At 37.7% G+C, this 16,680-nt stretch overlaps 1 protein-coding gene across 3 annotated transcripts; it reads right to left on the minus strand.

Moving 5' to 3' along the window:
• Positions 1–7,887: 7,887 nt before the first annotated feature.
• On the minus strand, positions 7,888–9,999 carry LOC141678894 (F-box/kelch-repeat protein At5g60570-like). Of its 3 annotated transcripts, none has more exons than XR_012557949.1 (2): positions 8,223–9,999; positions 7,888–8,099 (listed from the first exon to the last, which is right to left on the minus strand). XR_012557949.1 is itself a non-coding variant. In XM_074485318.1 (2 exons), the coding sequence occupies exon 2, from the start codon at positions 9,454–9,456 to the stop codon at positions 8,311–8,313; it is 1,146 nt and encodes a 381-aa protein (XP_074341419.1). In that variant the 5' UTR covers positions 9,457–9,616; positions 9,839–9,999; the 3' UTR covers positions 7,889–8,310. The 3 variants fall into 3 exon arrangements, 2 of the variants coding, with proteins under 2 accessions (XP_074341419.1, XP_074341418.1); XM_074485318.1 differs by having other exon boundaries at positions 7,889–9,616; positions 9,839–9,999; XM_074485317.1 differs by having other exon boundaries at positions 7,889–9,721; positions 9,839–9,999.
• Between the last annotated feature and the right edge of the window lie 6,681 nt (positions 10,000–16,680).

Below are 16,680 nucleotides of genomic sequence, written 5' to 3' on the forward strand. Positions count from 1 at the left end.
AACGTCTCTGAAGATTACTTATATAGAAGTCCACAAGAATCAACCGTCTCAGAAGTCCAGTAGAACACGACTTATAAAAATCAGAATTAAAATTCCCGACTCCGGGCGGCCGCCCAAGCTTCCCAGGCGGGCGCCCCAGATCCCAGGCGGCCGCCCCAGATCCTGGGCGGGCGCCTGGAAGGCTTTTGGAAAAAATTATTTTATGCTCCTGATTTTGCTGAATTCTTCACACATTCCCCCGAGAATGATCCCAAGTACTTCCCTAGGCTTATTTTGATGAAATCTCCCCGAATACGCAAGTTACACCCTGAAATGCAAAAACACTCGAAAGCGCATCAAATACACAAAATACTTGATTCCAAAACATCAATTCAAGCCATTATAAGACGTTCTAAGTGGTATAAAATGCCATTTATAAAGGTGTTGACGAAGATATGGCAGCGAGGGCTCCACCCGGACCTAAGGTGCTCCATCTAGACCGGGACGAATTCATCTTCCGAGCGGTAGTAAATCCTCTCATGTGGTTCCGGTCACCTCCTCTTAATATCAGGAGTCAACTAGAACGCAGCCCGGACAGCCTTGTCCATCTCAGCCGGGTCTGCCTCAGCATATAAGTCCTTCAGTTGATAATAATCCCGGCTAATAGGGAACTCGGCGAACTCCCTCTCAAGAGCTTCATGGTTATACACCCCGGGGTGACCATTATGTCGCGTATCATATCTAACCCTCCCATAATAGACTTCGTTTTCAATATCTGTGGACTTCACAACAAAGTGGTACTTCACATCGGTCCAGTAGCCCTCGGGTGTGAAGGGGACCGAATTCTCTGGAAGCTTTTTATACCGGAACTTCGAGATTATCTCAGTGAAAAGAGAGGCCTTCTTACCCATCTCTACCCGGATCTGCGTCCCTTCAGATGAATCCGGGTCACTTCCCTCACTTGAAAGACCAGGGTTACAATTAAAAGCTCTTCTAGGAAGCTTCTTGATCCGGACCATATACCTATTAAAATTCAAGGTGAGTTAGTCTGGATTCCTACAATTTTAATTCATTTTCTAAGCGGTCCGGATCAAGGACGTTATGTTAATATTTCCATAACCTAATGACCCGGACCGCTAATTCTAATTCAACCCGGAAAAACATCAACGATCCGAATCACATATACTGAAAATAAAGCAACCCCGCCAGAACCAACCAGGGTAGCAGGAAGCATAATAGGACCCGGACCAAGAACCTTAGCACAGATCCGGATCTAAACAACCAGTACAAAGCTCACAATACCCTAAGCCATACAATTCTACCCAAAAAAAACCACTCTAGATCCGGGTTGTTCATCCCCTACCCGGATCAAAATCAAACCATCACCCACAAACAAACAGTTCAAGAATCAAAAAGAAAAACATGGAACTTTTTCATATGCATACATACATCCCCTCCAAGAACACGAAGAACATACCTAAAAAAACCAGAAAAATCGAACACTAAAACCCATTTTTTGTGCAAAAAACATAGCGAAAACAAGCAAAAAATACACATATTTAAACACAAACAATCATATCCACCACAAAACACACTGAAAACACTAATTTGTACCATCAATTCGCGGATAGAGACACGAAATCAAAGCATGCAAAATTCGGCAAATTTGAAATAACTCGAAGATAAAGCACAAGAAATCGAAGAAGGGAATAAGAGAACTCACAAATCGCAAGCAAACGGAGAAGCACGGTGACACAGCGGCGGAGAAATACAATCGAAAATGCAGCCCTTCGAAAAGTTTTGAGAAGAAGAAAGGAATTGGGGGGTGTAACTGCACTGCCACGTGGCAGCACACTAATAGCCACCCCTTCAGTTACAAGTGTACACACAGATATATACACATACGTACATATGTGCACAATTTAAAGCACATTAAACCCCATCATCATTATGGGGCGATTTTCTAAGGAATAACTGCCGAAATTTCAAAATCGTAGGAGGGAAAAAAGCTTTAAAACGTTACAAATTCCTCGTTCTTCAGAATCCATAGCCCTCAACCCGGATCAGTGACCCCTACCCAGTTCCTAATGAACCTGGATCAGTGGTCCTAAAGGAGCAGAATTTCTTATAAGACAGCAGAATGCATATACCTTAATCAGGATCTGCCTCTACTATACTAGACCCGGATTGGGGGGCAACACAGAAGCAGAATTTTTCCTGAAGCAAACGATTTCATATACCTTAATCTGGATCTGCCTCTACTACACCAGATCCGGCATGGGGGCAACCACGGAGCATAATTTTTTCTAAGTCAGAAAAACTCTTCTACCCTAATCCGGATTGGCATCTACTACAACAGATCTGGACTGGGGGGGTAACCAGGGAGCAAAAATTCTTCAAAAGCATCAAAACTCTTCTACCCTAATCCGGATTGGCATCTACTACACCAGATCCGGATTGGGGGGCAACCAGGAAGCATATTTTTTTCCTAAGGCAACAAATTTCCACTACCTTAATCCGGATATGTCCCTCCCACACCAGATCCGGATTGGGGGGCAACCAGGAAGCAGAATATTTTCCCAAGGCAACAAATTTCCACTACCTTAATCCGGATCTGTCCCTTCAACACCAGACCCGGATTGGGGGGCAACAAAGAAGCAGAATTTTTTCTCCTAAAACAACAGCTACGTGATACTACTCTACTCCCTCATCCAGAAAATTTGCATAAGGGATTGGGGGCAAATGATAGGGTATAAGCAACCTGGCTAGGGCCCAACCTGGATCTAAGGGGTAACAGGCTCAATTGATGGACCAAGACCCCCCTCACCTAGTGCAATCAAGTGGAGAGACCCAGGCTCAGGGCCAACCTAGGACCTGGATCATCTCCCAGCCAGGATCCAACCTAGGACCTGGATCATCTCCCAGCCAGGATCCAACCCATGATCTGGATCATCTCCCTGCCAAGATCCAACCCATGACCTGGATCACCTACCAATCAGGATCCAACCCGGATCCAGGACCACCCAGATAGGGCAGACCCGAGGGGGGTCCCAGCAAGCACATGCACACTCCACAACCCGCTAGGGAAGGGTACGTGGGCGCGTGACGATGACAGCTATCAACGACTAACATATCAAACAAACATGGCGCGTGTCAAAGTACTGTTAGGACACCCTGAAGGTGGTCCTCACCTGGACACGTGTATGCAATCCACCCAAGTCAGGCGTCCTCCGGCTCCAGCAACCAACGGTCTTGATCTAGAGGTACCAACTCTTAAACTCTACCTTTGGGCTATATATATCCCCAAAGATGAAGGATTTAGGGGTTAGACACATTTTTCATTACACACACTCTCATATACACAGCTCATACACACACAGCCACCCTTATCCTCTCTATCTTCATTTTCCCCAACCAGACTCTTATTTTTACACCGGAGACGCCGCGGGGACAAAACCCCCTCCGGTGTTGTTTTGCAGATACCCAACAGCAGTTACACCCCGCTCCCAGAAGGAAGATCCAGGCACATCGTCGGAGGGAGCCGCCCCGCTCACCGGAGTTATCAGTTGCCGTAAAAACAGCATGAGCTTACCAGCAAATAAAGAGTCGCAATGAGAAAACTATATACCTCAAACAATTAATTCATCCATGTTCGTACGAAATCTAATCAAAGGCAGCTAGACGAGAAGACGACTCTTAATAAAACTAAATTAACACGGCATGCCAACTCATATGAGCCCTGCATGTCAACATTTGAACCTGTATTGATAATAAACTGCCAAAACTAAAATTAAAAATGACATTAATAGCAAAGCTATGTTGTAAACCACTTTGATATCGAACCTCTTAGTTCTGCTGGTGAGCATTAATGCAAGTTCTTGCCAACGTTAACAGCACAATCTATGCTATCAAGTTCACTTATTGGAAAGCCTTGTTTTTTATAAAGTAGTTTGATTCTTTGATTATATCCGGTGTGGCGGTACTTTAAATCAACTTTGAGTATGAATTCCACAAATTAATGAAGTTTACTCATTCTTTACTTCCCGTATCAAATGGTGAACATTCAGGATAGGCAGCAACAAATGTCAATCATGATTTGAGTGCTTATATATATACCATTTTTTAGCTCAGCAAGGTCCTCTCTTGTCCGAAATTTTTTGTCTTTGAATTTGATCAAGCTCTAGCTCCAAATTCCAAATCAACAACACACTTGTTCTCTAATTTATCTAAGTATGCTGACCAGGGGCATCTTTGAGCACCTCACGCCTACCATTAAGGGTAGTAGCTTCATCTCACTTGGTCACTATTCCCACTCTTCGGATAAAATATACTCCCTCCGTCCCTCCCAAATGTTTACATTTTGGGTGGGGCGCGGAGTTTAAGAAAAATGATAAAATAGTGAAGAAAAGTTGAAAAAGTGAGTAAAGTAGTGGGACCGATTAATATTATATGTATAAAGTGGGTATAGTGGAGGAAAGTAGTGGATGTAGTTAATTTAAAAATTATAAAAACTTTACTATTTTTGGAAAATTTTGAAATGTAAACAATTGGAAGGGACGTCCCAAAAAGGAAAGTGTAAACAAATGGGAGGGACAGAGGGAGTATATTTTTTGTTTAATTTTTCTTTCTGCGATATTTTAACATCAACTTCTGACTTTGGAGTCAAGGTTCCAGTGCCTTCTAGTAGTTCTTTTACGTCGTGATGCACTATGCAGATGCGTCAATCCCCCTGTGATAGCTTCTTCTTTTATTAAGGTACAGTCCAGGATTTGCTGCTGGAGGTTTTTACTTCAAGACAAACAGCTCGTGTTCTAACTCACTTAAAAATAAATAGTTAAGTTCAAACAGATTTTACTAATTTAACTATATGAATTGTTTTATAACTTATAAGTTATATTTTTTTAATATATGAATATAAATAAAAAAGAAAAAATTAAAAATTTAGGATAATAATCTCGGAATAAAACCATTTAAAACACTATTGATATCGACAAGAATAAAATTATAATATTGATTCGAGCTAAAAAACAAAACTAAATATATTATAATTAGATTGATTTAGTTTGTTCGGTATAATGGTTTCAGATTAAAACAAAATTATACGATTAAAATGAGCTAAAATATAATTAAAATAAAAAATAACTAACTATCATTTGTAAATATTAAATAAACAAATTTCCTAATTTAAAAACTTCATCAAATTAAATTTAGAAAAATTAAATGATATTAAAAATATTTGTTTAGGGACGATCTCGAACCGTTGATATTCCGACTCAAAAAATATTCAACTTGAGTGGTGCTCGATCTGTAAATAAGTCCAACATGATCCAGTTTTGAGATTCTTTTGTAAATAAGTTAACGTTGAGTATAATATGATTTTATTCAAAATTTGCAAATAAATTCGAATATATAATTCATTAACAAGTTTGCTAATATAGTTCATAAATACACAGTCAGGAAGCCGGAGAGAGCATCACAATGTATAACACACATTTCATCTCACCCCTTGTGTGCCACATTTATCATTTTAAGCACGCCCTTTTAATTGATTTTATAATACATTTAGTCAATAGTTATAACATATATATGATAAAATACACGTGTAATATATATGAATTTTTGTAGTGTGTGTAAACTCTCAAAACTAAATTATATATACTCTCGAAGAGTTGCTCATTTTTATTTATAAAATTTTTTATAATAAATATCAATTAAAAATATTACATAAAAGTTTATTGTGTGTTAATATATAATAGACCCATAAAAGGAGTATTTAGGTAGGCGCAGGAAGGGGCTCGGGCCGCTTCCCGGTACGGCCCAGTGTTGTCTCGTCAGCTCCCATGCAAAATCGAGTAAAATGAACTCCAAGTATAATTGGGTTAGGCCGAGGATCGAAGATGGTTAATAAATTTAATAATGATATTTCACAAAAACAAAAGTTTTAAAAGCATAAAGTCTAGACTCTTTAATTTAAGCCACTGCCAAAGTCCAAAATCAGACCGGAGAGGACTGATCCGAGCCAGATCAAAAACCAGATTTTTTAAATTTATGAATCAAAAAGTGAATTTATTATGTTTGGTATTGGGAGCAAACCGAACCAGATAATTCGTACTTGACCGATACCAGACCGGTATTCACCGTTTGATTAATATCAACATAAAAATATTAATTCTGTAAATAAAATTTTGTTTTTATTCAATATTAAATACGTAAAAATTTAATTGCTTTGTAAGGTAATAAAAATTTAAAAAGTACATTTTTTATTATTTATAAAATAAATAGTAATTTGTAATAAGAATACTTTTTATTAAATGTAGTACAGAATTTAATCATTTCGATCATAGTATTGATCTATAGTATTTCATCAAATTAATATCTATTAATTTGGATTATTACAATATTAAATGTTTCAATTTTTTATTTTTATATGTAATAATTTAAGAGCCAAAGTGAAGTTACAATATTTATATAAATGAAAATTGGTTCGGTTTCGATGTTTTCAGGATTTGGACCGGAACAGATCTAATATCGGATGTTTTTTTTTATTTTATGGACCGGGAACCCGACATGTTATATATATGTTATATACAATTCGGTCCAGGTGTTGGTACGATAGATCCGTTCCGATCTAGTTTACGAGTTGGATCAGTTGGTACGATAGATCCGGTCTGATCTACTTTACGAGTCGGACCAGAAAATAGTGCCACGCCCTAGTTTAGGTTATCTCTTTTGTTTAAATAAAAGGTTTAAAAGTTTCTTACAATTAAAATTTTTAAAAAGCGTACTCCAATGGCTCATGAGCTATTCCTGAATACGAGTATTCTCTGTCTTTTACGGATTAATATTACCAATCCGCTGGAGTATGATGGAACAAATCCTTGCACACTTTTAAATTTATTATCTAGTAGCTCAACTTTGTTATCAGTTCACCTCGCACATTTCTGACTTGATTGATAGATCTGTATATAACTTCTAATTTTTGGTATTTAAAAGGAAAAGAAAAAGTTTTCCAAAGACAAAGTAAAGAAATGAGTCGAGGGAAGAAAGGAAATGCAACATCATAGATGACTTTACAAAAGGAAACAATATTTCCTAAATTTGTTTGAGTTGATATAGACACTACTGTAACGACTTGCCAAGAAACAAGAAGATTGTTGAAAATGGTGGGGCTTGAGTTATCCCCATTCACATGTTGTTCTGCAATCTTTAACTCTATCATTGCCCCCAACCAGCCATCATTCAACCCTACCCACAACCAATAAATACTCTCCACTCTTCCCCCCTGATTCAACTGTTGCTTCCCTCCCTGCCCCATTTGCTTTCATGTTTTCAGCTTTTTCCTACAACAAACTCCCTGTACTTCATCATTCTTTTCAGTTTCCTGCACTTAAATGATCATCTTCAACACTACCCACCCCCACCCCCACCCCACACATTGTTTTCTCTTTTTGAAATACTACTAATTTTTATTCTCTGGAGTTCAATTTTCACCGTAGTAATAGTTTTTTGAGAATGCCAATGACAGAATCATTACGGAAACAACCTCTTTACTCTTGACTCTTATCGGTGGAGACGGAAAAACAATCTTCACCAAAACAACCTCCATACTCCTATTAGCAGACATGCAAGATTTACACACATATAGCCCTCCATAAGTCCTCATAAATTGTCAGTTGCTTGTTTTAATTTATGTATTGATAAAAAGCTCATTGCCTAAGGGCTCATTCGGCAATGCTTAACATTTACTTGTAAGTACATTATAAGCTATAACCAAAGGACACTATCTTGCCGGAATATGTTAATATTAAGAATCCTAGCCTGCAACAGAATATGTTAGACTAATAATACTAGCCTGCAAATTGCAATCGATATACAAGTATTATGTATGGGGGATTATTAGCCAATTTACATAATGTGTACGCCGGCATGTAAAATAATATATCATAAAACTTTGTCACCACTGATGATAATATAAAAGATGAAAGGGAATGAAAGCAAAATCAATCAAACTTATAGACCAATGCAGTAAACTCAAACTATGAAACTATACAAAACAAGTGACTGATATAAGGCAGTTGGCTAGGAACCGGTGATATACCTGGTCATTAAATTACAACCACCTGAAACTCAAAAAAAAAAAAAAACTCTTGAATGACATTGGAGTGACAAACATTCAGTATCGGAATGTTAGAAAGAAAATTGTAAGTTCACATGGAGAAAACTTATGCCAAGGAAAAAAATACCTAACCAATCAAATAATTGTGCTTTGAAGGACGTCAATGCCATTTAAAATTCCAAATTGTTGCTTGAGCCAATCTACCAAAAAAAACTTCAACAACCCATGATAGCACAGTTGTAAACAAACACCCCGACCTTTTCCTTAACGCCAAGCACTTTCCAATCCAAACTCCCATCCTTGACCCCTGATTTTGGGCACCAAGAATTTAACACAATAGCTTCACCTTCTTGGGTCCTTTGGCCTCCCACCACTAGAAGTTGCTTTCCATAGGCTTTGAAAGCCAGCCCCCAACCATTCGAATAATCAGCTCTGACTGGAAGTCTCCCCAACACATCCCACTTGTTCTTCTCCTTGTCATACTTTATTACATTGTTGGTCAAGTACTCAACTGCATATAGTTGATTATCAACAACTGCCACAAGAGGAGGTGCCTGGGCAGCCTTATTTACATTTGGATACATCCCCTCAATTCTCCTCCATTTCATTGTCTTAAGGTCTAGCTCCTCCCCACAAGTTAATGAATCAGTGTTACTCGTCATCCCTCCTATCACATAAAACTTCTCATCCATAAAAAAACCAGAGGATAATTTACGCGGTGAGTGCATATTCGGTAACATTTCCCATCCGCCAGTTGATGAATCATAAAGCTCAGCAGATTTAAGAATATTCCCAAACTTGTCACAACCTCCAGCAACTACAGCAATCGATCCAAGACTACCCGAAGCAAACAAACACCGAGGATGATTTATTCCTTCACTTTTAAACCAATTATGGTGAATCAAGCTATACTTCCACGTCACAAACCCAAATAACTCGCGCCCAAAAACAAGCAACTCACTGCCTACAGTTAGTGACTCCTTGTCCGCGTGATTAAAACACTCATCACATGGAATTTTAGGCAACTTCACCCACTTATTCCTCGTCGGATCAAACGCCTCCCACCCCCTCGGATCACAAACCATATACACCCAATGCTCCACAATCCCTAAATTCTTACGCAACTCGTACAAATACCCACTTTTCATTAGCTCACTAAACCTCACATTAAGACAAGATAACGCAGAATAATCCGATCTACAAGCCGAAGCAAGACAATTTAAAGCTACATCATCGTAAAGACCTGGAATAAGCGAATCACTCGACCCAAACTTAAAACCACCATCATAATCTCCTCTATCTTCCCCTTCACTTAACTTCTTCATTTTCAAACACATTTTCTTCTTAGAATCAAAATCCATCACTAACAAACTCTTTTACAATCAATCACATACCCACAAAAGTTTCGATTTTTCGCATTCTACCATACTCAATATTCATCAACCAAACCTCTACACCCTAACCTAAAAAGTTTCCAACTTTTCACATACCCACAAAAAATCTCATCTTTAATTTCAATACCTAACAAAAACCAACCAAAATCACAACCAAAGATTCAACATTTCACTTAAACAAAACAAACACAAATATCTACATACAAAACCCATCGAACTGCTGTAAAAACATCTGCATATGGACACACATCCGAACAGATTTAATATCTACACAAAGAATATATAAAGAGAACTATAGAGACAATATATGTATGTATAGACAAAAGGGTATAGAGTTTGAGATGAATACCAAAAAGGGTGTTGATCAAAATGATGAATATTACATCATCGGAAAAGTTTTACCGGCTAGGTGTCAACACTTTCCGGTGAAGTGTTTATATAGGTGTGGGTATGTAAGTATTGTTGGTTTCTTAAACTCTTTTCTTGAGAATAAGAGAAACTGAAACAGAATGTCTTGAAGAAAAAACAATATCGCAATTAGGTGCATCATGTTTGTTTCTTTTAGTATGGGTCCCCCCATATTGTCTTCATATTGCAAAAGGTTATAATATTGAAATATTATTTAAATTACTAATATTTTTAATGAAAATAAAAATAAAGAATACTCTTAAAATAAATTTTAAAAATATTTTTGAATTTCAAATTTTCGAATGAGTGATAGCCCTTATATTACAATTTCGGAGAAAATGAACAAAAACTTACTTATACTGAAATATGACCTTTTTTATAATTCAAAAACGTAAAAGAAAATATATGTTTCCCATCAGAACAAAAAACACAAGTTAACAATAATCTCCTGTAAGAAGGTACAAGAGATCCATCATTGCACGAACACTTGTGGGCGAAATGCAAGTTTTTCTTGTGTTAAAAAAATGAATTTTTTTGGGAACAAATAAATGTGTTTCTATACAATTTTAACGGTCCAATACCTAGGCTCATTATTATATACACTTATTTTTAAAATTCTATATAAAGACATGTTTATTTTGCATTTATGAGTAATATAAAAGATCATTTTTCCTCTAATATTTTGGATATTTTTTCAAAAAAATTGAGATTGAAAGCAATTTTACAAATATGATCTACACCTACTAAATAAATTTTCGGTTTCTGTTCAAATTAATTTTGAAGTTGATGACTAATAACATGTTTATTAATTCTTAACTTTTCAATATACTAAAATTTTGAACCTTAATAATTATATTGTATAAATTTTAAATTATCTGTTATGGATTAAAACTAATATATATAATTGTTGTATCTAATAATAAGGAACGTGAGTTTCAAGACTCGATTTTGACTGCTCTTGTGTTTCGTGACTCAATCTGCCTTAACAAGATGCCTACGTACCTTGCTGATTGCTAAGGATCAAGTCAAAAAACGTAGTTCTGATCTATGGGGTGAGGCCCATTATATAGATGTGGGAGTCCTTGAATTGGACTTGGTATAGGAGACTTGGTGGTCAAGTCTCTGAATTAGGATAGACTTAGGAGTCCTAGGGAGTAGGAAGCTGATTCCTTATCCCATGAGGTTCCTTGGAGGCCAATCTACAAGGATTTATATCCTCACTAGGATTTATCTTAATAGCTGTTTTTCTCCCTTATTTATTAATTACGAAATTAATAAATAATCAGGGTTTTTGGGCCTTCTTTGTTCCATTAGGCCTGATCTGTTCCATCAGGCCTGATCGACATGTTAACCTTTCTGGTCTGAATGTCATACATCTTCTTATTGGGCCTAGGAGCCCATACCTTGTACAATTAATGCAATTTATACAATAAGGATTTATTTATCCCTATCATTTGCCCCCCAACTTTGGGAAACATTGATTAGGTTTCGCAGAAGTTAAGTCTATTCATTCCCTTACAGGGTTTCATTTTTGCGTAAAGTGTGGAGCGACCTACACGTTTACAACGATTGTTCCTTTTATTCAGGAATTATCTTAATTTCCAGGAATGTTTCCCTTAATTCTGGGATTTTCCCCTTAATTTCTGATTTTTTTCCCTAATTTTCCTGGGATTTATCCTTAATTTCTGGATTTTTGCCTAATTTTCTGGGATTATCCTTAATTTTCTGGATTCTTCCCTAATTTTTTTGGGATTTATCCTTAATTTTCTGGATTTTTTCCCTAATTTTCTGGGATTTATCCTTAATTTTCTGGATTTTTCCCTAATTTTCTGGGATTTATCCTTAATTTTCTGGATTTATTCCTTATTTCTGAAAATATTAGCATTTTTCAGAAAATATTTTAAGGAATTTCCTTATTTTCCTGTAATTTTCCAAGAATTTTTCTTTCTTTTTCCTTTTTTTTTAATACAGATTTCGACCAGGAATCCATTCGACCAGGATCCTGGTCGAATTAACCTTCAGTATGCCTTGGTCGACTGGATTTCGAGCAGGGTACATTCGATCAGGAATCCTGGTCGAATTTCGGCCAGGTTTTCCTCCCCCCAACTTTTTTTTTAATAGGATTTTCCCATCTTTGGTTGTTTAGGATTCTTGTTTTTTGACCGAATTAACCATCTTTGGTTGTTCAGGTCGACAGGATTTCGATCTTGATGTTTTCGATCAGGAATTCTTTGTGTTTCTTGGTCGAATGGATCTAAATCTTGATCGAATTAAGTCTGTTTTTGAGCCTTAATCGAATTTTATTCGACCTCAAGCATTTCGATCAGGAATTCTTATGATTTCTGGTCGAGCTGGGTCAACAAGCAGGGTTAAAACTATTCCGGTATTTTTGACCAAGAATTTTGGTCAGAATTCTTTTCTTGACCGAATTAGCCCCTTTTTTCATCCTTGGTCGAAGGAAATTCGACCTCAATGCATTCGGCTAGGATCTTGGTGAAAGTCCTGATCGAATGGGGTCAAGAGTTCAGAATATTTATTTTGACCCGGGCCCTTAATTTGGGCTGAATTTTCTGGGACCAACCCTTCAATGGGTTTTTAGCTAATTGGGCCCCTCCCTTATTGGGCTAACTTTTGTTTTTAACTGGGCTTTTTAAACACTTGGGCCCTTAACTGGGCTTGATTTTTTCAAGGTTTTTCTAGAATTGGGCCTCATTTCTGAGCCCAAATTCCAAACTCTTCTAATATCTTTCTGGATTCTTTCAGAATCTTGAAAAAATCAAGTTTTTCTTTTAATTTTTACTAGAATTCCCTGGATAATTCCAGAACCTTCTTATTTTTTGGGGCCAAATGGGCTTTTTAAGGCCCATTGCCCCCTTCCTTGGCTATATAAAGGTGGGATGAGAGTGTGATTTCCTCACACCTCTCATTTCACCTCTCTACTCCTTCCTCAAACTTTCTAACCTTCTCCTCTCTCAAATCCCCTCCTTTAGCTTTCCAACCTCTCCTTCAGGCTTTTTCCAGCTTGCTAATGGCTGATAAGAATTCCGAGAGGGCGGCCAAAATAGCCTCGGCTTCAAAACGAGGTAAGGATATCGAGATTCGTTCTTCGTATATGTCTTTAATCGATATGATTAACACTAGGGGGGATGAATATCCCTCCACTGCACATCTCGATTCTTTTAATCATTGTAATACTTGGCATAACATAGATTTCGATAAACTAAATGCACGTTATAACGTCCTTCCCCCTCTTAGATTAGTTCCAGTCTCTGGTGGTGACCGTACTTGCCACTGGAGACCCGACACTCTCTTTATTTACACTGATGCCCTTAATGCTGGACTTAGGTTTCCTTTCCACCCTTTTATTCCTCATCTTTTAGCTGATTTACAAATCAACCCGTGTCAGCTTCCTCCAAACGCTTGGAGGAACATTTTATGTTTTATGGTCTGCTGCCTTAGGGAGGGCTTTCCTCTTTCTGTAACTATTTTTAGGAAGGTCTTTCAGTGCTATAATAGCTCTTCTAGCATTTGTGGTTGGGTCTATGTTAAGCAAAGGCCCAAAAGTAAAGATATCTTTAACAGCGCCTCTATTCCTGATAACAATCAAAATTGGAGGAATAGTTTCGTTGGGTTACGTTGGGAGAATGGCGACTGGGGCACACTCTTCCGATCTTCCTTCGGGAAGGTTAGCGATGGTAGCCTCAAATCCATTCACTTAACTCCCGAGGAAACTATTATTTATAATGGGCTTACTCAGGACAATGGCACTACTACCAGCTGGACTCTCTTAGAGGAGTTTTCCCTCATTCACGTGGGACTATCCTCTGTTTCTCAACAGGGTATTTTTCTTCCCTTCTCAACTTTATTTCATTTCATGCATTATTAACACCACTTATTTTGTTTTTTTTGCTTTGTTTTGCAGCTACTAAGGAGATCAACGAGGACAATGTACCTCTCGTTGAAGAGACTGCTAGGATGAAAAAAGCTCGCCTTGCAGGCCTGGACACCCGAGGGAAGGCCACGGAGCCTAGCTTCTTGAGAAAACACAAGGAGCCTATGGGGGAGGCTTCAACTGAAGTAGCTGAGGGCCACAACGCTCCCATCACTGCTGCTGTTCCTGCTGCTGCTGCTACAGGCGCCTTCCAGCCTCTCTGGGGATTTCGCCGAGGGGATACCGTGGTTGGATCCACGAAGCATGCTTGGGATTGGTCCTACCATAGCGTGACTCCCAAGGACTTTACTGATATGGTGGCCACCCCTGACCTTGAGAGGATTAAGCTCATGGGAGCTCAGTCTCTGGCTTCAGTATGCCTTCTCTCTTTTGAACTTATCTTTCGTTCTTGTAGCATTTTCTTGCCTTATACTTTGTTGATTGTTTTATTTCAGTCTAACGCCTATTTTCAAGGCGCTGTGAGGCAAGCCGAGTCATGGAAGTGGGCTTCTGATAAGCCCGATAATGCCCTTAGGAGGCAACAGAAGAAGTATTCTACCCTGGAGAAGAAGCTCAAGCGCAAGGAGGAGGAACTCGGAGAGTCTAACGCCGAGCTGGTGGTACTTCGGGCGAAAAAGGATAAAGCTATAGACAACTATCTGGACTCAGAGGAGTTTTCCCAATCCATGAGGATTAGGGATGATTCAGTCTTTCCCGGGTTTTTTAGGACTAGTTGGGACACGGCCCTTGGGACCGTGAACGAGGCTTGTCCTGATATTAACCCGGCGGACTATGTCTGCCCTGATGACGAGGCTTTGCTATAGAGGTTTCGTACCCAAGTAGTTGTCTCGGATCATGTTCCTCAGGATCCACTCCTTCCTCCTCCCGAGTCTTCTTCCAGACCTGCTGAGGACGATAGCTCTTCCTCCTCCTCCGAGACGACAGAGACATCCAGCGAGAGCGGAGAGGACAATGATATGGATGCCGAGGGTACCTCAGCTCCTTAGAGCTTTTTCAGCCCTGCGTGGCTTGTCTTATTTTCGAGACTTTATTTATCGAACTTCTTGTAATATTTATCCGATCTATTTTGTTTATCACCTTTTATGCTTGCATCCATGCATTTGGTTTTTATTTGTTAGGCCACAAACATACTTTGAAGAACTCATGAATTTCATAAAATTGTCTGGGATTCGTCCCTTACACAAGTCTTAATAAACTTCGTAATAAAACTAAAACATATAAATCTTAAGCAAGCAAAGATTCAAGGTGCTTTTCAACCTACTCGCCATCCTGACGAGTGAGAATCGTATTCAGCTGCCCTACACATAGTAAACCTTCAGGTTTTATGCATGCCAAGTTCTCGGGACTTCAAAACCATCAATAGTCTCTAGTGTTGGGTCCCAATATGTTTGTAGAAGGGGGGTTGAATACAAACGTTACCAAATAATCGAATAAAATGCGGAATAAAAAATGTGAAACAAAATTCAAGTTAAATAAAAATATTATTAAACTTGAAATGTGTTACAACAACTGTATCGATTACAAGGTATTAATCTCAAATCAATTATCACAAATCTAGAATAAATTCGACATGAACTTTTTCTATTTTTGCAATAATTAGAATCAAATACTAAACGTGATTTGAGATTAAGTTCTAGGGATTTTAATCCGCTAGATTGATACACAAGAACAAGATAAAGATTTCTAGTGGATTAGATTTAACATTACAATCTAGAAATTATGATCTTGAATAAAGCAGATGAAGGATGTTATATTTCAAGGCGGCTGCACTTTGTTCTTGACTTCTGTATGTTAAAAATGATATGCTGCTTCTCTGCTTCTATTTAATCAATCAGCTGAATAGAATTAAATTGGCATGACAATCCTTTAAGCTTGTATGACTTTCGGTAGGACAATTGAATGAACTAGCAAGACAATCTGAATGAACTAGCAAGACAATCAGAATGAACTAGCAAGACAATTATTCTCCTAGAGTAACTTTCAGTATGACAATGGAAAATGGCCTAGCATGACAATCGGTATGACAATCCTGATTGTCATGCTAGTTCATTTTCAATTGTCTTGCTGATTTAATGCTTGAATTTAATCCAATTAAGCTTCTGAAAATTCCTAAAATTCCTAGAATTAATTCAGAATTAATTAATCAATTAATTCAATTAATAAATAAATTATTCTTCGCAGATATAATTTATTTTCTTAATTAAATTAGATGACTTAATTAATTAATAGAGAATTAATTCTAGTCTTGAGCAGCAACCATTCTTCTGCAAATCTTCTGAAAATCACTGAAAATTATGAATCAATTCCATCACTTCAACGTTGACACTCGATGTACTGTCTGGTTCATGAGTGACTAACTTCCGTGACGTTTCTTCATGTCTTGACTCTGACACTTTGATTTTCTTCAGATTAAATCCTTGTAATTTAATGATACCCTGACGAGATCTCTGTCACTTGATTAAATCCACAATCTTGACTTATATCACTGAGGCATGATCAATTTCTTGAACTTCTTCCAGTGAATTAATTCCTCAAGTCTGAAGATGAACCTTGTCTATGAATCCTTTGACAGATATTACTTTGCGAGATCTCTCTGACGGTCGATCCACTATTTACTTATTACATTCTTATTTGAGTTGAGTTGAATCCTCGAATATACAAATAGGTCTATGACATATGACTTACAATCTCCCCCTATTTGTTTGTTAGACAATAACACACAAATACCTAGAGGATAACTCAACTAACAAATAAGAAAAAGATATAAACATACATGCAAAGTAAATAGCAGAAAAGTTCTGGATGAGATTTAACATTTTCCAGATTCCAAG

The sequence above is a fragment of the Apium graveolens genome, chromosome 8 (assembly GCF_009905375.1).
Source record: "Apium graveolens cultivar Ventura chromosome 8, ASM990537v1, whole genome shotgun sequence".
Taxonomy (NCBI): domain Eukaryota; kingdom Viridiplantae; phylum Streptophyta; class Magnoliopsida; order Apiales; family Apiaceae; genus Apium; species Apium graveolens.

What these genes read in the sequence shown, in the direction of transcription:
- LOC141678894 (XM_074485318.1), bottom strand. Translation starts at nt 9,456, where the DNA reads ATGGATTTTGATTCTAAGAAGAAAATGTGTTTGAAAATGAAGAAGTTA.